This window comes from Gymnoscopelus braueri (genome assembly GCF_963280865.1).
Source record: "Gymnoscopelus braueri genome assembly, chromosome: 17".
Lineage (NCBI taxonomy): Eukaryota > Metazoa > Chordata > Actinopteri > Myctophiformes > Myctophidae > Gymnoscopelus > Gymnoscopelus braueri.
In genome coordinates, this window is record NC_137617.1 from 6,390,579 (window position 1) to 6,411,681 (window position 21,103).

A 21,103-nucleotide genomic window follows, 5' to 3' on the forward strand; every position below is an offset into this window, starting at 1 on the left:
ACACGGACGGACGGACGGACGGACGGACGGACGGACAGGGTGCAAAACATACTCTCACGCCATGCCATTCGGCCTGGCGGAGGCAATTAATACACAGACATTATTATTATTATTATTGTTTTACTTTGCAATGGGTTTACAAAATGGTATATAGCGGACATGTGAGTTGGAACCAGAATAATCTGACAAACCTGACAATAAAAGTGATTGACGAGACAATGAAACAAAAGGATTTTGTTGCCACCTTTATTAAATACATTGGGTCATATTTTATGACTTTTTATGGTGAATTGGAATTGGAGAACTTATTCAGCAGCATCTTTTCCCTGAAAATAGAAAATAGAAATATACTATTAGATATTCAACACTAATCTTTAGTTAAATCTTAGTTATAAATCATCATCTTAATAAACCTTAATATTGCACATGTATTTACCTTGGCGTCACGACCTTTAGCTCTCATCTTGTTAACCTGGGATTCAGCAATGTCAGCACGCTCTTCAGCCTCCTCCAGCTCATTCTGAACCTTTCTACACTTGGACAGGTGAGTGTTGGCTGCTTCCTCCTACAATATGATAGAGATGGTTCAAAGCCTCAATATTTGAAAAGAGCATCTTGCAATTATAGTCCAAACAAGACAATTTCAGGAAATTGTAAAGTGTGGTTGTTGCTAATACAATGTAGCCTGGTAAACCCTTCCTCCGGAAATCTCATTTCCATTTGATTCCAGGAGTGAGTCTGGCATGAAGGCTTGTATGGGCGTTTCTAGTGCATTACCAAATAACCGAGCCAATCAGCGTCCTCGCTCATTGTTTTGTGATTGACAGCGGGGGTAGGCCAATCAGGTGGAACCCGAGTGGTTCACACGTCATTAATCAATACACCTTTCATACAAGCTGCTCATTAACATCAAAGACAAACCAATTACTCCTGGTGATAATCACTGCAGCCTAAAGTGGCTTAATTGGACATCAAAGGGCCACTTGGACATCAAAGCTACATTACTCCCGCCCAGCTCCAGCCCACAGCCAAATTGCCCATATAGGTCTGCAGGCCAGACTCACTCCTGAAATAAAATACAAATGAGATTTCTGGAGGGAGGGTTTACCAGGCTAAATACAATGGCCCATGCAGCATGTTCATGAGTGGAGTGCCTTGGGACCACATGAATGAGCATGGACAGGTTCTCAATGAAACGGCGAGATCATGGCTGTGTTCTTGTTCTTTTGTGGCACTCCCGAGCGAAAAGTCGCACCTTGGAGGAAACAAAATCTATTGCTTTCTGTAGTCCACTTTGGACATTTTACAAATTTTCCCGAAACACAGCCTGCGTCTGCAGCGTGTGCATTGTTGTGGAACAGCTTGCCTTTCTTTACAGCACCCGTGTTACAGTAAAAGCTTCCTGCGGTGCGGATGCCATACCATACCGCATAGGCACAGCAATCTAAAGATTCCATGTGCCGCTCGTGGAAAGCAGCGAGACGGACACTGAATCATGCTCTGCTGTTGGTCATCTTCACATAATACCAGCATTATTTTTTACATAACTGATTCCTATTATGTCTTAGTTACATCATGCCAACATATGGCACTATACCCATGGCAGCCACAAGTGAAAATTCATCACCATGTATATTTGTCTTACCGCTTCCTCAGCTTGTCTCTTGTAGCCCTTCACCTTCATCTGCAGCTTGTCTACCAGATCCTGAAGCCTGCCAAGATTCTTCTTGTCCTCTTCAGTCTAAAGTCAGAGTGAATTCATAACATTCATAGTTGTAAGCTCATGCAATCTATTCATTTTGTCAGAGGCATGATGGTCATTAAAGTGAACATGGTATACAGTACCTGGTATGTCAGCTCCTTCACTCTCCTCTCGTACTTGCGGACACCTTTAATAGCGTCTGCTCCGCCTCTCTGTGCACCTTCAACCTCTCCCTCCAGCTCACGCACCTTCACAATTGAATTGTACATTATGAGGTTATTTCTTCTTATGTCATCATCTATAGACTATAAGCTGTGTTGAAGTAAACTACATCTTACCCTGCCCTCCAGTTTCTGGAGCTGCTTCTTGCCTCCCTTCATAGCCAGGTTCTCAGCCTCATCTAGACGGTGCTGCAGGTCCTTAACTGTGACCTCCAGGTTCTTCTTCATCCTCTCCAGGTGAGAACTAGTGTCCTGCTCCTTCTTCAACTCCTCGGCCATCATGGCAGCCTGGAAAGTCATGTTTGCATTGTATTGTATATGTTAATATGAAGCATGACATGAGGATATCTAATAGATAAGGGTAGGGCATCCTAACGTACATCAGTGATGGCTTTCTTGGCCTTCTCCTCAGCATTCCTTGCTTCTTGAACACTGTCGTCCACTTCACCTTGGACCTGGATCAGGTCAGCCTCAAGCTTCTTCTTGGTGTTCAAAAAGCTTGTGTTCTAAAATAAAAATTCAGTTGAACAATGTAAGTAAGCATGATGTAAATATTTCTTTTAAAATTTCGAATATTAAAAGTTTTTTATTGACTTGCGTACCTGAGAGTGCAACAGTCCAGCGCGCTCACTAGCATCTACTAGTTCTTGCTCAGCCACTTTGCGGCCTCTCTCTGTCTGTTCCAGAGCCACTCTCAACTCCTCGATCTCAGCAACCATGAGGCCATTCCTACGCTCCACCATGGCACCTTGCTCCTTCACATCTTCTGCACCTCTGACTGCATCGTCAAGGTGCAGTTGGGCATCCTAAAAGAAATCACATTTGAGGTGGTCACGTTAAGAGAAACATCAGAATGTGACTTGTTCAGTGCAGTTCCATTGTTTGAATGTGTCTAACTAATGCACCTTATACTGTCCCTGGACGTTCCTCAGCTGCTTCTGGGCCTCAGCAGCCTGGCGGTTGGCGTGGCTCAGCTGAACCTCCATCTCGTTCAGGTCTCCCTCCATCTTCTTCTTGATCCTCAGGGCATCGTTTCTGCTCCTGACCTCAGAGTCCAGAGTGCCCTGCATGGAGTCAATCACCCTCTGGCTGTTCCTCTTGATCTGTTCCATCTCTTCATCCTTCTCTGCCAGCTTCCTGTCGACCTCACCCTTGATCTGGTTGAGCTCCAGCTGGACACGAAGAATCTTGGACTCCTCGTGCTCCAGAGTACCCTAAAATGTAAGGATCAAAATGTAACATCAGTTACACTGTTTGAATATAAAACTCATTGACATAAATCTAAGATATAGACAATAAATCAAAGTTTTACCTCAGCTTCCTCCAGAGCTGTCTGGATCTCTGCCTTCTCTGTCTCCGTCTGTTTCTTGGATTTCTCCAGCTCATGGATGCTCTTTCCAGTCTCACCAATCTGTTCAGTCAGGTCTGAGATCTCCTCTGCAGTTGATTGGAAATAATCAATGAGGAACTTTCCAAGTTGTAGCCTGATCTACAACTGATCTTGACATTTTAATGATGTTTTTCTCTCACTGTTATTACAAGAATGATGTAGAGAAAGACTCACGTTGCAGGTTCTTATTCTCACGCTTCATGGTCTCCAGTTGGTCCAGAGACTCCTCGTAGGAGTTCTTCATCTTAAACAACTCAGTGCTGAGAGAACGAGCCTCTTTCTGAGCTCCTTCCAGTTCTGCCTGACCCTCTTCATGCTTCTGCTTCCATTCTGCCAAGACCTGCACAGCATGTAATGAAATGTGTCATTTACCCCACTTTAAGGACCTGCACATGATTTGTAATGAAATGTGTCATTTACCCAACTTTAAGGAGGCAAGAATTATTTATGTTTCAAAATAATGAGTGTCAAAGCACCTTATCAAAGTTCCTCTGTTTCTTGTCAAGGTTGGCAGCCAGACCATTGGCCCTCTCCACATCAATCATGAGGTCTTCCACTTCACCCTGGAGTCTCTGTTTGGTTTTCTCCAGAGAGGCGCACTTGGAATTCACAGCCTCGATTTGCTCTTCAGCCTCCTGAAGACGCTGGGCTAGCTTCTTCCTGTTGATCAGTGTTGAATGGAATCAAATTAATGCAGGCAATATTTTTCATAGTGAGTGGTGCCCGACAGTGTAAAACATTGGTTCTCAAAGTGGGGTCCAGAGACCCCAGGAGTCCTTGGGGGGGACCAGGGGGTCACCAGCAAAAGTAGTTAATGTAGCATCAAAATCATTTTAACCACTTTATCCATTTATATCTTGGCTATTCAAAAATAGCTGATCTCGTAGTAATTTGGAATTTATTTTAATATAAATCTTCTCTTCTGGGAGTGCTTAGCACAAAACCTTTGCAGAGGGTGGTCCGCGGCCAAATATATGTATACATTTGGGGGTCCTTCACACCAAAAGGTTTGAGAAACACTGGTTTACAACACTTACTTAGCTTCCTCCAGCTCCTCAGTGCGTTGGACAGCATCAGTCTCATACTTGCTCCTCCACTGACACACCTCAGCGTTGGCCTTGGACATTCCACGCTGCAGCTCCGCCTTGGCTTCCTGTTCCTCCTCAAACTGCTCCCTCAGAAGGTCACAGTCATGGCGAGCTGATTGCACAGCATGAGCAAGGGCATTCTTTGCCTGTCAATAGAAAATGGACAAAAAAATGTCAGCTGAATTAAATTACAAAAAAATATAAAACTAGGCCTAAAAAAAGGGGGTAAAATCTGTTCCTCACCTTAACCTCCTCTTCATTGAGTCTCTTCAACTCCTCAATCTGCTGGGTAAAGGCCTGCTTGCCTCTGGTGAGCTGTGAGACCAGAGCTTCTTTCTCCTCCAGTTGACGACCAAACTCACCTAATTGGAAATTTGAATATTCGTTTCAAACATTTCAAACAAATCATCAAAGTCCCAGGATAACTGTTGATCAAAGCATCATCTCTAATTATTTGCTCAAGTACCATCGACAAACCATGTAGACAAAGTAGACTTTAAGATGAACATTTACCGTTCTCTGTCAACAGTCTTGCTCTCTGAGCTCCAACATCATTGATCTGGCGAACGTTCTCATCACTCTTGGCCTTAATTTCACTAAGTTGGTCCTCAAGGGTGCGGCACATCTTCTCAAGATTTCCCTGTAAATGAACATTTGACATATTCAATCATCCTTTTTTTCTAATTGGTTCATGGCTTTGATTTGAACAGTAAAGCCACTCGATACAGTCTATCATTCAGCCCTCCTGTGTATAACTGGAGATTGTTTCCTTACTCATCACTGGGTTGGCCATCATTAGCTATGAGGAGAGAACATCACTGCACTGTTTTTTATCTACAAAGCCTTACTTAACCACTTAAACCCCTTATGGTTAAGCGGAGTCCCTCAGTTCTAGTGTCTTTTCCGCTTTCTATTATTGTTGGGAAAGCTTTAGCTGAAAATAGCCGAACGACAAGCTCACAAAGCGAAACATTTCCACAATACGGATGCTAGGGTTTAAGTGGTTAAGAAATTGCCTAATTATCTTTAACATTTTATATATTGACATTTAGAGTTTGCAATCACCAATCAACACGATTACTTGGTTTTAAACATTCCCACAGTTAAATCTGAGCTGGGTAAGACTGCCTTTCACTACTATGCACCACACGTGTAACTGTCTACAATCAGTTTTACAATTGGAGAATTTTGTTTCACTCTATCGCTTTAAACAGTTTGTGAGAAATACTCTGAGATCTGTCTGTACTTGCATTTTTTTAATATTTGAAATGTCTGTTATCTTGTCATTTATTTTGTTTAATGTTTTGCTATGTTTACTTTAATCAGGGTATCATTAGAAAAGAGAGCTTGCCCTCGATTGACCTTTCTGAATATATAAAGGCGAAATGAAAATGAAAAAAAAAAGCGTTATCTCAAGAATTATGTTATACACAGGCGTTCCATCATACCTTTGCCTTAGCAACAGCCTCCATATTGCTGGACAGGTCATCGATCTCCATCTTGTATTCACTCTTCTCTTTCTCCAGTTTCTGCTTGACTCTCTGGAGGTTGTCGATCTGTTCACCCAGTTCAGCCACGCTGTCAGCCTGTTTCTTACGGAGAGCAGAGGCAGTGGCTTCATGCTGCAGGGTGGACTCTTCAAGGTCACGACGCAGCTTCTGGAACTCAGCCTCACGCTTCTTATTCATCTCAATCTGAGCAGCGGTGGCTCCTCCAGCCTCCTCAAGCCTCTCACTGATCTCCTCAAGTTCCCTGGAGAGATCAGCTCTCTGCTTCTCCACCTTGGCACGAGCGGCACGCTCCGCCTCGATCTCTTCTTCCAGTTCTTCAATACGAGCCTTTCAAATTAATGATGTTAGATTAACATCTGAAAGCTATAATTCACTCTTACTTATTATTAATGATTTTACAGAAAATAAAGTACCTGGAGTTCTTTGATCTTCTTCTGTAGCTGAGCCCCCATAGATTGTTCATCCTCAATCTTACTCAGAAGCTGGCTTACTTCAAAGTCCTTCCTGTGGAACACAGCACATTATATTTTAGTGTCATTCTGCAGGTGGTTTCTCTCCATGACATTTCATATTGTTGGTCCACATTACTTCTTTATCTTCTCGTCAGACTGCTGCTTGTCATTTTCCAGGTCCATTATGGATTCCTGGGCCAGTTTCAGATCACCCTCCAGCTTTCTCTTGGTTCTCTCCAGGTCCATGCGGAGCTTCTTCTCTTGCTCCAGAGAACCCTCCAGCTGCAAAATTATAAATTATTTGTACATCATTCAGTGAAACAATGAACATAATTTGTTCCAAACATCTGATTCACTTTTGTAAAACTCACATCGTCAACTTGCTGCTCCAGCTTAGTCTTGGCCTTGGTCAGAGTGTTGACTTTGTCTTCCTCTGCCTGCAGGTCATCCAGGGTCTGCTGATGTGCCTCTTGGAGGGCCTTTTTCTCCTTGGTCAGCTTAGCAAGTCCCTCATCCTGAGAGGCCATCTCCTCGGTCAGGTTCTTCACCTAAATGAACCCAACATAGACAGTGTTAATAATTTGCTCATCCTGAGAGGGCATCTCCTCGGTCAGATTCTTCACCTGATATAAGCAGAACAGAATTTGTTATCATGGAATAGATCATTATTGCACTTGGTCTCTGTTGGGCGGAAACCTCACGTGTCAAAAACAGTTGCTTGTCAGGATTCACATCCAAAAATACCGAAAGTATCAGATCAACAAGCTTGCAGATCTACTACTTTTTGTTGTGTGTGTCTTACGCTGCAGTATGATCAAGTAGGGCGTTGATTTACGAAAAACACAAAAGGTTTACATATGTAGATAGGAGGTTTCTTCCCGACAGCAATGACTACTAACTTGATAAAACCCCAGAGAGTGTATAATCTATACCTTGTTTTCAGTGGCGTGCTTCTCCTTCTCCACTTTGGCCAAGGTGAGCTCCAGGTCATCAATGTCCTTCTTGAGCTCAGAGCATTCATCCTCCAGCTTCCTCTTCTTGGCGGTCAGTTCAGCGTTGATCTCCTCCTCGTCCTCCAGTCTCTCAGTCGTCTCTTTGAGCTTTGCCTCCAACTGGATCTTACTTTTAATAAGACCCTCACATCTCTCCTCAGCATCATTCAATGCTTCATCTCCCTTTTGGTCAATGAAAAAAAAAAAAAAACACAAGCATGTCAGCATTTGTTCTGGTCAAGACATACTTTTGCAGTTGCCTGTTGGGGAGTACAGACTCTTAGGGAGCATAGTGTGAGAAAGCACAGCTTTGTGATCTGAGGGAGGGAATTGTAAAATGTCCAGTGTAGCCTGCTTACTGATGATGCTGACAGCACAAGGTTATTTCTCTCCTGTATCAGAGCCACCATCTTCTCCTCTAGGTCCTTCTTCTTGGCCAGGGCAGTAGACAGGTCAGTCGTCATCTTCTCGTAATTCTCCTTCATGTTGGCCAGTTCCTTCTCAGTCTCAGCGCTCTGCAGAAGAGGCTTGATCTTGTAGTAGACCTTCATCCATGGCCAGTGTTTCACAGCGACGAACGAGCGGAGGTTGAATTGGATGGTGTAAGCGGCCTCTCTGTGGAAAAAGTGTGTCATGATTGTGGACAGTGATGGAAGAAGTATACACTTTTATTATAGTGATTTGACACTATAACAAAATGGTATTGAACTTATTGTACTTACAAATGATACAAAACATTGGATAATAAATAATAAAGTACCTGAGAGCCATCATCTTAACAAACTCCTTCCTCATGAGGTAAGCTCGTGCAAGAGCCTGAGTCATGGTGACCAGAGCAAACAGCTTTTCATCTCGCATCTCCTCCAGCGTACCCAGCAGACCAGCTTTGAAGAACACCTGAACACAATGTTACAAACACTGTAACTAAACAACTGTAAAATCAACTTTTAGTCCTCTCTTTATAATGTTTAACCAGGTTCACAGTGTGTTTACCTTGGTGTGTCCAAACTTGTACTCATCAACGGGAACATCAATTGACCCAAGCAGCTTCTCAGAGGCTTTCTTGTTGTCCATGAATGCACCATCGGGACATGCGCTGGCATTCAGTACTTTGTACCTGTTTTGCAGAAGTTCATGGTCATTTTGCGTGCCTCCCGTTAATGGGTTTGGAAATAAAAGCTGCTGGAAAAAGGAATGAATACCTCTGCTTGAAGTCAGCATATGGGATTCTGCTTGGGAAGCCCTTTCTACAGATTCTGATGCCCTCCAGCACACCGTTACACCTTAGCTGATGGATGACCAGGAAATTCTCCATCAGGCCTGTAAAGATGTTGCTCCATTATTATTAGGACAAAATAGTTACACACTGGCCAAAGCATTAAATGACCACCTCACAATTGTTTACGTTTGTATTTTCTGTGTTTACCTGGAGTCTTGGACTCGTTGGGAATCAGGCAACGCACAAAGTGAGGATGAGTTGCCCTCAAGTTCGTCATCAGCATCCCCAAGTTCGCCTATTGAGACATAAAAGAACCAAGTAGGCTTATTATTAGTAAAACGTTCTCCTTTAGATACTAGTTACTTTACAGATTTAGATTGTCCTAAAACATACATTAACTACTTAAGCCCTATGTTATACTTCAACTATTCAAATATAGCTGATCTACAAGCTCATAACTTTGATAAAGAAATTGTTTGATTCCAACATGAAAAGACGTGCTTATTTCTTATTTGGATATAATGTTGTTAATAATAATGCTTAATTCTTACAGGAATATAATGTTGATAATAATGAATAAATATTCTTACCCTGAAAGCACTAGACACAGTCTGCATGGAACCACCCTTCTTCTTGCCTCCCTTCTTTGTGTTATCTGTTTATATTTGTTAGAAACATTAAATAAAATCAAAGCCAATTTTCAACGACCAAGGTCGAACTAAAGTCCTGGACAAGAACAAATAAAAGAAAACGTCACACAATGTCCATGATAAAAGGGAGACTAGAGGAATGTATAGAGGGGACAAGAGCTTGAGAGCAGGCAGGGAAAGGGGCTGAGGGAGGGTTCTGTCACAGTCACAGACTTTGCCTGTCTTGTCTAGGTCTTGTATTTCTATGTGTTATGTTCTTGTTCTAGTTTTCATGGTTCTATGTCCATGTCTCCACAAGCTGTATCTCATGTGTAGGGAGACCCGGGACAAAAGTAACACTTTTTGTATTTGCCTTCATAATTCACAGACTACTTGAAATATCCTAGTCATCTTTTGCTATAAGAAACATATATATGTGCCCTAATTAATAATAAAATTTTTAAGCTTTCACTAATAAGGACTAGACTAAAATATTAATTTGAATGCAATAAGTCACAGTGTTACAATTGCCCCCGTGACGGGGGCAGTTGTAACAGTGGTTGGGGGCAATGGACCCTTCGCTAAGCCCCACCCACTCCATTCTGTGACTGGTGGTGCGAAGTTAGTCACACCCAGGCCTGGCAGCGCCTGGCAAACTTTGCTTCCCACCCATTGACTTTCATGTTAAATGATGGCTTTTCACCTTAAAAATAATCGATCATTTCAGGAGCAAGAGCTTCAAAATCTCTTCTAAATCTAGTCAACAAGGCCTGCAGTAGGCTATGCAATGGACAAATGTGCATGACATTATTTCAATAAACTAAAAACATGGGAAATGTTAGAGGGAGTAATAGCCATGGATACACGACGGTCGACTGTCACGACCGTCATGGATGAACTTCAACCTGGTGTTTGCACTTTCTCCATTTATGGCCCGTACATCTACATAAACGTTCATATTTCAAATATAAAGTGCTTATCCCATGGCCACGGATGTTACAATTATGTACGGGCTCTCAGAAGTACCCGTATCATCCGTATTGTTCAATAAAAAGCATTTTAATCTGATCGGTGGCCATTTTCTCCATGCGCTTTCAACTAAGGGACCCTGTCGGTTTGTAGGTGTATTGCACTCTGATACATTATGAGAAAATGGCCACTGATCGGATTAAAATGATTTTTATTGAACAATACAGAATATACGGGTACTTTTGAGAGTCCCGTGCATAATTTCAACATCCGTGGCCATGGGGTAAGCACTTTATATTTGAAATCTGAACGTTTATATAGATGTACGGGACCGTAAATGGAGAAAGTGCAAACACCAGGTTAAAGTTGATCCAAGACTGTAACAGGAGTTTTCATGTACCGCAGGGTAAGACTGCCAGGAGCAGTTAATAAATAGACAAACAAATTAATTAATATACTTTAACGTGCGGAATCCGAAAAAGGCAGCGCTGTGATTCTGAATTTTGTTACGATTACAGTGATTAGTAGCCTATTATTGACACCACCTGGGCGAGTGAGTCGTATCGTGTAACTTTCCTGAAGAAGCTGTGTATGTGTTCAACAACACAGCCATTCAGCCTTGTAGTTTAAGTGCAGCTTTCAGCTTGGGAAAAGCAGCCTCAAACGGGTTTGGGTACGTGGTTCAAAGTCACCATTGCGTTATCGTGGTATTCCTATTCTTGCTATTATATTGCAAATGATTGTGTGTGTGCGGGCGAAATAACATTGCCAGCTATGGCAGGTGACGAAAGTTTGCCAGACCTATGCCAGGCTAACAACGGTTGCTAAGCTGGCATTGGACAATCGCTTTTGGGGTGGGGTTTAGCGAAGGGTCCATTGTAACACTGTAAAAATAAGTCATATTAATACACTTTATCTCAAATAAAAGCACATCACTAAGTCATATGTATTTTTTATAATTTAACAGTTTTACTTACGAATGTTTTATATACATAATTACAATTATTTTGTATTTTTATTAAAATGATTTTATTTTTCAATTTTGTTTTTTTCAAATGTTGCATCGCATTATTTTTTATTTAAATGTATTTTTACTTTGAAATGTAGTGACATTTAGTGAAATGTGTTCATTTACTAACACAAAAGTATGAAATCCCAGACAAAAAATCTGCTTGCATTGAAAACATATTGTTACAATTGACCCCGGTCACTTTGTTACAATTGCCCCCGATGGGGCAACCATGATAAAATCCCATATTCTATCTAGAAACACCTATACTAGCATAGGCTGCTGATGTTAATTTGTGACCAATAACATAGAGATACAATTCATCCAAGTTTAAATTAGCTGACATCTCATCTTTAGACAGCAGAAGGAACATACCGTACACTCAAAAATGTACATTTACACCTCAAAATCGGTTTTTTGTTGAAAACTTCTGCTGAGATGAAATGATAATTCTATCCTTCCATAGGCAGAGAGAGGACCATACTGAGCATGTGCACAAGAAGTCTCACCCCTCTAGCTCATTTCTAATTAGAGTTATTGAGTGTGTTACTTTTGCCCCCTGTTACTTTTGTCCTGGGTCTCCCCTAATCAGTCCTCATGTGTATATTAGTCTTGTTCCTCAGTCAGTCCTTGTCGAGTCATTGTTTGGTGTCACAGAGATTAATAAACATACCTTCAGGCTCAGGTGGGGGATAGAACACAGCCAGCAGTTTAACTGAAGACTTCTGGAACAGCTGAATGACAGAGTCGTTCAGGGGGTCCTTGTTCTTCTCAAGCCAGCCTGTGATGCTGTAGTCCACAGTTCCAGCGTAGTGGACCAGGGAGAAGTGGGCCTCACCCTTGCCTTTGGCAGGCTTGGGCTTCTCAAAGGCCTTGTTCTTCCCAAGATGCTGGGCAATCAACCCTTCGGCGAAAGATTTGTCCGAAGACTTTGGGAACATGCACTGCTCTTCAAGGATGGAGAAGATGCCCAAGGGCTTTGTAAAGGAGACAAAAGAGAAAATGACAAAAACAATATTAACATCATGTCCATTAACGGACAAAATAATTGAATACCTTCTCAATTAGCTCAATGCAGACAGCCAAGTCCATGATAATATACAATAATATAATAATAATAATAATAATAATAATAATAATAAGGGTAATAATAATAATAATAATAATAACAATAATAATAATAGTAGTATACTTTCTCAATGAGCTCAATGCAGACAGCCAGGTCCATGATAAAATATAATAATATAATATAATAATAAAAGTATACCTTCTCAACGAGCGAAGTCCATGTACATACCTTCTCAATGAGCTCAATGCAGATAGCCAGGTCCATGATAATATATCATAATATAATATAAACATAGAAAATATTGTTCCTATAAAGAAACAATGTGGGTTCGCTTTAAAGCCAAAAAAATGTAGTTATAAAAAGTACAAATTCAGTTTTACTCTGTATCTCTGTCTTTGCGTTGTGTGTGGGTGCAGACTGGCCTCCGGTTGATCAGATTGGGAGCGCCTGGTGGAGTGGCAGTGGAGTATATGGGGTGTGTGTGAGTGGGGGGGGGGGGGGAGTCGGAGCTTACAGTGTACAAACGTTTTAGCATCAAAATATACTTTGAGTACCAAAGTCAAAGTACTCAATGTTCAGAAAATAGCAGATCTACAAGCTCATAACGCGTCACATTGTAGATCGGCTGTGTGTGGTTACTGTAGGTTTTGTATTAATAACAAATTCTGCAAAGTAAGAAGTAACTAAAGCTGTCAAATGCTGTCATTGTAGTGGAGTAGAAGTAACAAAAAAGGAAAGGAAAGTAAAAGTACCTCAAAATTAAACCATGCATGGTAAGCACTTGCATAGTACTTGAGTAAATATACTTAGTTACTTTGCAGCACCACTGCCTGACAGCCAATGACTGACAGATTAGGTAGCACCAGCTGCTACTGATTGCTAGAGTGTGTATGTGCATGGGTTTACATTAATGGTCTTATCTCAAAATGTGTACATCGCACAGCTTAGATCTTTGGATTAAATTGGAGAGCAGACCTGTGCGATCTTGGTGATGTAAAAAGCATGTCTGTAGTGTAAACAATGCGGCCACAGTGACTTTACGAAAACACGGGGCATTTCTCCTCTGTCCTTCTCTCTCCCCACTAGCAAAACCCATTGGAAATGCATTGGGTGCTTAAGTTAAATATTTCAAAAACTACAAATAATTTAAAAAATAAAAGTACAAGCACACGTGTCCACAGTAAGTTGGATTTTTTAAAGTTTGAATGGAGTTTCTAAGTGAAAGTATGTGGGAGTAGTTAGGTGCCATACTTTTGAGGGAGAATAAATAAATAGTGAAGATATCTATAGTGTGCTCGCCGAGCCCACAATAATAATAGTATACCCTCTCAATGAGCTCAATGCAGACAGCCAAGTCCATGTACATACCTTCTCAATGAGCTCAATGCAGATAGCCAGGTCCATGCCGAAGTCAATGAGATCCCAGGGGATGCCTTCTTTTTTGTACTCTTCTTGTTCCAGAACAAACATGGTGTGGTTGAAAAACTGTTGCAGTTTCTCATTGGTGAAGTTGATGCACAGCTGCTCCAGGGTGTTGAACTGTAAGTGGAAATATCATTAGCCCAATATCTTGTAATTGTTTAATTGTGACAAAAATAATTAGTCTCCCACTTAAAAAAAGTCCATGCTTACATCAAAGATTTCAAAACCAGCGATGTCCAGCACACCAATGTAGGAGTTTCTCTGCTGCTTGGTGTCCAGCATCTCGTTGATCCTGATGACCATCCAGAAGAACTCCTTCTCATAGAGGGACTTGGCCAAGGCACCGACTGAGTTCATTACCTAAGGACATAGGTAGGGGTGTGAATTACACAATTTACAATGAGGAATTCAGGCATTTAGCAGACGCTCTTAATCCAGAGCGATTTACAGTAAGCAAGGAAAATACGAGGTAATACATCAAATGCATAGCAATCTAGGATCATAGATAAACCAAGAACCATCATCATCAGTCTAAACAGTATAATATCAAAACAATCAATAATCTGTAGGATACATTGAAACTATACACACTATAGGATGCCAGGTCTACAAATGAACCTGGCATCTGTCTACATAACATCAATATATAATTTGACAAACTGGTGGTGTAGTGGTGAGGCCAAAATTGGTTCTGCCTGGTTCTCCTCAGTGGCTGGAGCAGTTCATCTGAATTTGCACACAGCCATTGACCATTACCATGTGCACGGAACAGCGAAGCCCATTTTTCGATTTCACCAAATCTCAGCTGTTTATTAGCGTTTTTGTGTCAAACAATGTCGCCATGGTTACGGCTGCCCAGCAGTGGTATGGCCCCGGGAGCTATGGGACTAGGGTTTAACATTTTCCGGGAAATAGCTAATTTTAATTCCCGGGAATTTTCAGACCTTTTCCCGTTAAAGGGTAAAAAAAAAAGAAAAAAAAGTGCCCACTAAAATGCATTTATATGTAGATACTTAATTAGCCAATTTGATATCGAGGTGCCCAAATGTCCCAATTGTGTCCACCTATGAACTTGCACTAATAATGACTTCAGTTGATTTTTAAAATCAATAAATATAGTATTTCTTAATTATGAGAGATCTGCCCTTTTGCAGCAGCACAGCAGCAGGTGAAGACGATTAACTTAAACGAGGAGCTGCGCTGTGCACCCAAAACGCACTCAAACAATGTAAAAAAACTATCACATCCTTGCTGCTGAGATAAACGTTCCATTTGTATCATTATTGACAAGAGAACAGAACAGAACATGGATGTTGTTTGCAAAAGGATTATTTATTTATTGTCCACCGAGCGCCGGTGAGGTCATAGCTTATCTCTACTTTTGTAGGATATTGATAGCCTAAACTTGTAATTTGTTTGCAGTTATTAATTTATATTAGGCTACTTGCTGGATATTAAGACTCAATTTTGGGATGTTGGCTGTATGTTGTCAAATGTGTTAATCTATATTTTGTTGTTGATCAAATGTCGGGTTTTGTAGTGTTATTTTGATGTGCACATGCATGCGCTGACACTGACAATCAATGAGACAGACAGCTGTTGTGCAGTTCACTTGTTCTACTGGGTAGTTCTACTAAAATGGTAGTTTGAACGTTCTAAAATGCAAGTGTAGGTAGGGTAGGCTACATTAATGATGATAAAAAAATCGGACCACATCGGTTTGATACTTTCTCGCTCTCTCTCCCTCTCTCTCTCTCTCGCACACGCTCTCTCTTGCTCTCTCTCTCTCCAGCTCCGCATATCCTCCTACGTGTATGGACTAGTGCTATCTAAATCACATTTTAGCCTTTGCATAAGCCTGCAAGGTCGTCAAAGCTAAGGCAACTGATACGGGCTAAGGTGAAGTCTGAAGAGGTGAGTCTTCAGATGTGAGATTACGGCAGAAGATTGGGAGTGAGTCTGCAGTTCTAACTGCAATGGGAGTTCGTTCCACAGTTTGGAAGCCAGAAGGGAGAAGAGTCTGTCCCGGGTGTTTTCGGGAAGGTTCTAACAGCTTCCCTGTGTTAGCTGATCTGAGTGGGGTTGTATGGTGTAGTGTTTTTTTTAATAATGATATATAAGGTATAACAATACTGTTAAAATAATACATCAGAGGTGCATTGAACTGCACATGTTTGTGCAGAGTTGTATATTTTGTATGCTCTTCATATATTTAATAAATAAATAGAAATTACTTTGAATAATGTTGATCATTTTATCTACAGAAGCTGATTTAAGACACAACTCAAAAAGGTATTAGAGTTCTTATGGTATGCTGTGTTGAGAATATAAGGTGTATATGAAATCAGAACATGGAATTAATGTAATTTACTCACCTGTGGCACAGTTTGTCCCTTAGTGACATACTCGTTTCCGACTTTCACTCTGGGGTAGCAATACGCCTTAAGCATCTCTGCTGAGTTTACACCCAACAGGTAGCCAATCTTGTCAGCCTCTGAAATGTTCATACAATTTGCAATTTACAACTTAGGCATTTAGCAGACGCTCTTAATCCAGAGAGCGACTTACTTAGTAAGCAAGGTAAACACGAGTTAATATGTCAAATGCATAGAGATAATGATCTAGGATCATAGGTAAACCAAATAATCATCAGTCTAATATATATATATATATATATATATATATATATATATATATATATATATATATATATATATATATATAGTTTTTTATCCCACGATTTTTGTAACCCATTGTATTTACCCCGTGCCAATTGCCTAAGCTTTTATCCTGGGTGCTACTCTCCCTCTGCCAGCTTGGGGAGAGCCCCGAACTGAGCTCATGCTTCCTTCAATGCATGAGGAGTGAGCCGAACGCTTCTTATCACCTGACAGGGTGGAGTTTCCCCGGAAGGGTGTAGCGCGTGGAAGGAACACGTTTATTTACCATAGGGGACACAGGGAGAACATGCAAACTCCACACAGAAAGGCCCTTTCGCCAACCCCACCTAGGGTATGGGCACTGATGACGTGGAGGAGAGAACACGCCCCCAGCGCCCACAGTGGGAACCCAGGACCTTCTCACTGTGAGGCGACAGCGCTACCGACTGCGCCACCGTGCCACCGTAAACGGTAAAATATAAAAAAATTAAATAATGGAAATATATTGACAATATATATAATAATAATACTAATAATAAAGATCAGCTCACCCTCCGTGCCGTCAGGTTCTGCCTGTTCTTCACGCTGCTTCTGTTTGAACTTCATGACACCATGATGCATCACTGCACCGGTGAACTTGTAGATCAGCTGTTTTTCCTCACCGTTGAAGCCCAGGACGTCAATAGCATCCTGATGTCGATAAGCAGAGATGTATTCAAAAGATTAAGATTAAGCATTGATTAACAAACATCATTTAGAACTGTGTACAACTCAACAGTTAACAAACCAACATACAGTATAAGTATATATACATGGTATCTGCACATTTCTAAAGTGACAATTTAAGGACTTTTAAGACCTATACAATAAATAAGTTGAAATAAAACATCAAACATTGGCCAAATTGTCGAATATTACCTATGAAAGAGTCAAAGAATGTGAAAAAATGTAGATCGTCTCTTTTCACAATATTTATCTGTGGAACCGAGTCAAACTAAATGTAATGCCTCAACTGCTACAATTCCAAGTGCTTGTCAGGATGGGGGGGTCCCCAGTTCAAATAGGATTATTTTGGGGGGTCACTGCCTGAAAACTTTGAGAACCACTGCTTTATAAAATACATTTTGCAGAGCAACTGACTGCAGTCCACACTAGTGAGTATTAGAAAGAAACAAATATGTTCACTGACATCAGTAGCTTCCAGCTCCTCCTTGTCGTTAATGCTGGCCACAGTGATCTGACCCATGCTGATCAACGGGAAGTCGTAGGGGTTGGAGGAGATCAGACACATTTCTTAAAAGGGATTAAAAAAGGGTGAACATATGTTTTTATTCATTAATTTATGTTCTCACTGCATCATCAGTAATTCCACTTACCAATAATCTCAGGTTTGTGGTTGGTCATCATCTGGAAAAAGATGTGGTAACCTCTCTCTGCAGGAAGCTGATAGGTCACTCTAGACTTCTCCAGCAGATCTATATGGGTTGTACATAACTCATACTAATGATAATAATAATGTATAAACAAATAATAATAATAATAATAATAATAATAATAATAATAAGTGTAATAATAATAATAATAATAATAATAATAATGATAATAATAATAATAATAATAATAAATATAATTACAATTACAATTACAATTATTATAAAACAATAATAATCTATATGGGTTGTACATAAAATGTAATCCTCAAATTAACGCATATATAATTTATCATCCATGAACTTCATACGTACATGTCTCAATATCAGCACTGGCCAGTTTACCCGTTGAGCCGAAATGGATTCTGATGAATTTACCCTGTTTGATATACAACAATTAGTTGCATCTACACTGTGGAATTATTGCAGGTTTTCTCATAAAATGTCATTATTTATACTTACAAAGCGAGAGGAGTTGTCATTCCTCACAGTCTTGGCATTACCATAGGACTCCAGCAAGGGATTGGCTGCAATAATCTGATCCTCCAGTGACCCCTAGAATGTTTTAGACATCGCCCAATTAAAAATTTGAATTGCTATATTGCATATATAGCTTTATGTTCATTTTTTTTTTTTTTTTGTTAAAAACCTGTACATATACCTTGATTTTACCGGCCGCCGCTTTTTCTCCACCAGAACTAGCTGTTGCAAAGTACTGGATGACACGCTTGGTGTTCACAGTCTTTCCAGCACCGGATTCTCCACTGTTTATAAATGCATACATTTAGAGAAATGCAGTTAGTGAATTTGTGTACAATGTTGCTTTTTTAATGCCTATTAGATGGGAAACTTACGTGATCAGGACAGACTGGTTCTCTTTATCTGTAGAATGTAAAGCAAACTTTTAGTCATGGATACAGCACAAAACCATTATATATATTTTATTTTTTTACATTGTCCTGACTAGTACGTACCCATCAGCATGAACTGATAAGCGTTGTCAGAGACAGAGAAGATGTGGGGTGGAGCCTCAATACGCTTCTTGCCTCTGTAGGCATTTACAACCTCCTGGTCGTACACTGGGAGCCACTTGTAGGGGTTCACAGTTGCACAAAACAAGCCAGAGTAGGTCTGAAGGGGAGAAGAGAGAGAACATTAACATCATACAACATAGCACTGAGCAATGAGCATGCCACATATCTGGGACAACGGATCACTAGAGCTGGGATTACAGTCACGAGTTGAAAATGATATCAACTAATGAGCAAGTTAAAGTAATACTAGGTAACTTTTTCAACAAAACTAAAGTTAAATTGTATATCTTTTGTGAGTGGCAAAAGTTTCACAACACCCACTCCATGAATTTCACCCCCGAAAGCCTTTTATACATATATTTTCTATTGAACGGTGATAGGGGTGTCTTTCCCGCGAAAATGACGTCATGTAGCCGGAAAACGGAAGCGGAAATGCACCGGTTTCCTGTTTGGCCAGGAACTACCGCATCGGTTTCCTGTTTGGCCAGGAACTACCGCGCTAATAACAAAAATAAAACTCACGTTGATTTTAAGAGATTGTATGATTTGAAGATCGAAAAAAAAACAGAAAAAGAAAACACAGCTCACATTAACTAAAGCTCCACTGGCTAAGAGAAACGATCCACAGATCGTATAACACAATTAAAAGAACGCTTTTTGAAACGCTTCCGTCTTCCGGTGAAAACGAATGGAATTCTGGGTAACAGAGGAATAAATGAACGGCCTGCAGTGACGGTAATGACCAGCAGAGGCTGCTAAAAATCGTTTTTTTGAAACTGCACTGTACAACTTTAACTTCAGAACCATGAGTTTGTTTGAATCTGTCATTCTATGGATTTCACTTGATGATATAACGTGTGCTCTGTATTTTTCTTTCTTTGCTATCGACAGGTGCAATACTGTACTGTTCTCAGCATGTAGAAAACCTTACATAGATCATCCATGCTGCATAACGCTCTTTGAGGTTATACAGGACAGTGGCTTCAGTGAGGTGGGTCATCATGGCCATGTCCTCAATTTTGTCATACTTGGGAGGGTTCATAGGGGTGACATCAGCCTCCTTTGCAACTCTTTCCTAAACATAAAAACACAACTTTAGAATGTCTTGCAATTACAGTTGTACTGTGTCACTATTTTATTTCAGATCCACCTCTACCTACGTACCTCCTTCGTAATGAGCGTTTCCACAGTGACTTGGCCACCTTCCTTCTTTAGGATTTTACACTTGACGTACAGCTCCTTAACATCAGTTACAAATGCTGCAGATTTGGCATCAAAGGGCGAACTTTGAGATTCCATTCTCTCCTTCTCTGGCTTACGGAGGTAAATGGCGGCCTTGCCATACTGCTCCATCTCTGCGTCCGTACTCATGGTGGCGGCTTTCTGTAGACAGACAAATAGATGGTGTTGATGCCTTTGGCGGACTTGAGATCTGAGCAGATACTTGTAGGACTATTCTTATGGTTATAGCTTAGTGTAGGTTTAATAGAAAAGTTATGACACACTCACTTTTTCCCTCTACCAGTAGCAGTGGAACCTTGTGTGCAACCCTTAAGTGTGAAAGAAACACATCATTTTTAGGACATTAACATGAGTTGAATGATTCAATACAATTTATATTCATGAATTAAATTAGATTTGAATCCTAATGTTCATTCTTGCCACACACCACTGCATAAGTTCTTATTAGTTCCACATCTGAAAACAGTGATCCATTTCAATATTATTACATGCAATGAAATGAAATGCTGCTTGCCCATTCAGTTCTTTTCGTTTGTTATTAGCTTATTCCTAATTTCACCAAGTTCTTTTTTTTGTCATTACAGCCATGTTTCTTGTTTTTTTTTATTAAGTACAGAAGCAGTGCTAGATTTTCTTCGTCGTTCTAATACACTTTAATTCCATTGTATGAATTAATGTTACAGTCAGAGGTGGGTAGACTAGCCAAACTGTACTCAAGTAAAACATATTGCTACTTTAAAATAATAATAATATTAATAATAATAACTTTAGTAGATGTAAAAGTACATTCAATGCAAATTATTATTTATATAATCATAACATAATTGAAATGTCTAAATAGAAATGAATGAACAAAAGGACATTCCAATCTGGCCCAAACCATATCATTATAAATAAAATAATACACACACAATCAATCATTTCAATCTGTACAATATAACATCTATTATGCTGCCCACTCATTGTGTGTAACCTCAAGTCATGTGTGTAGCTATGTGGCACTATGTACGGAGTCATGTTAAAAAAAAACATGTCTAATAGATTTATATGACTAGGAATAACTA

The 21,103-nt window shown here is 40.3% G+C and overlaps 1 protein-coding gene across 1 annotated transcript; it reads right to left on the reverse strand.

Annotated features, from left to right (window-relative positions):
* Positions 1-305: 305 nt before the first annotated feature.
* Positions 306-20,348, reverse strand: LOC308104913 (myosin heavy chain, fast skeletal muscle-like; the record flags this gene model as incomplete). Its single annotated transcript, XM_080455555.1, has 40 exons — positions 20,307-20,348; positions 19,962-20,180; positions 19,729-19,872; positions 18,738-18,894; positions 18,618-18,645; positions 18,425-18,527; positions 18,226-18,318; positions 18,079-18,142; positions 17,710-17,808; positions 17,523-17,626; positions 16,885-17,023; positions 16,049-16,167; positions 13,884-14,033; positions 13,620-13,790; positions 11,856-12,159; positions 9,166-9,230; positions 8,783-8,870; positions 8,559-8,676; positions 8,350-8,473; positions 8,117-8,253; positions 7,716-7,971; positions 7,297-7,539; positions 6,736-6,912; positions 6,501-6,646; positions 6,326-6,416; positions 5,850-6,239; positions 4,915-5,041; positions 4,645-4,763; positions 4,351-4,547; positions 3,790-3,973; positions 3,488-3,653; positions 3,236-3,360; positions 2,829-3,137; positions 2,526-2,729; positions 2,304-2,429; positions 2,041-2,211; positions 1,846-1,950; positions 1,646-1,741; positions 437-565; positions 306-326 (listed from the first exon to the last, which is right to left on the reverse strand). Exons 2-40 carry the CDS (start codon positions 20,166-20,168, stop codon positions 306-308), a joined length of 5,796 nt encoding a protein of 1,931 aa, XP_080311681.1. The 5' UTR covers positions 20,169-20,180; positions 20,307-20,348.
* Between the last annotated feature and the right edge of the window lie 755 nt (positions 20,349-21,103).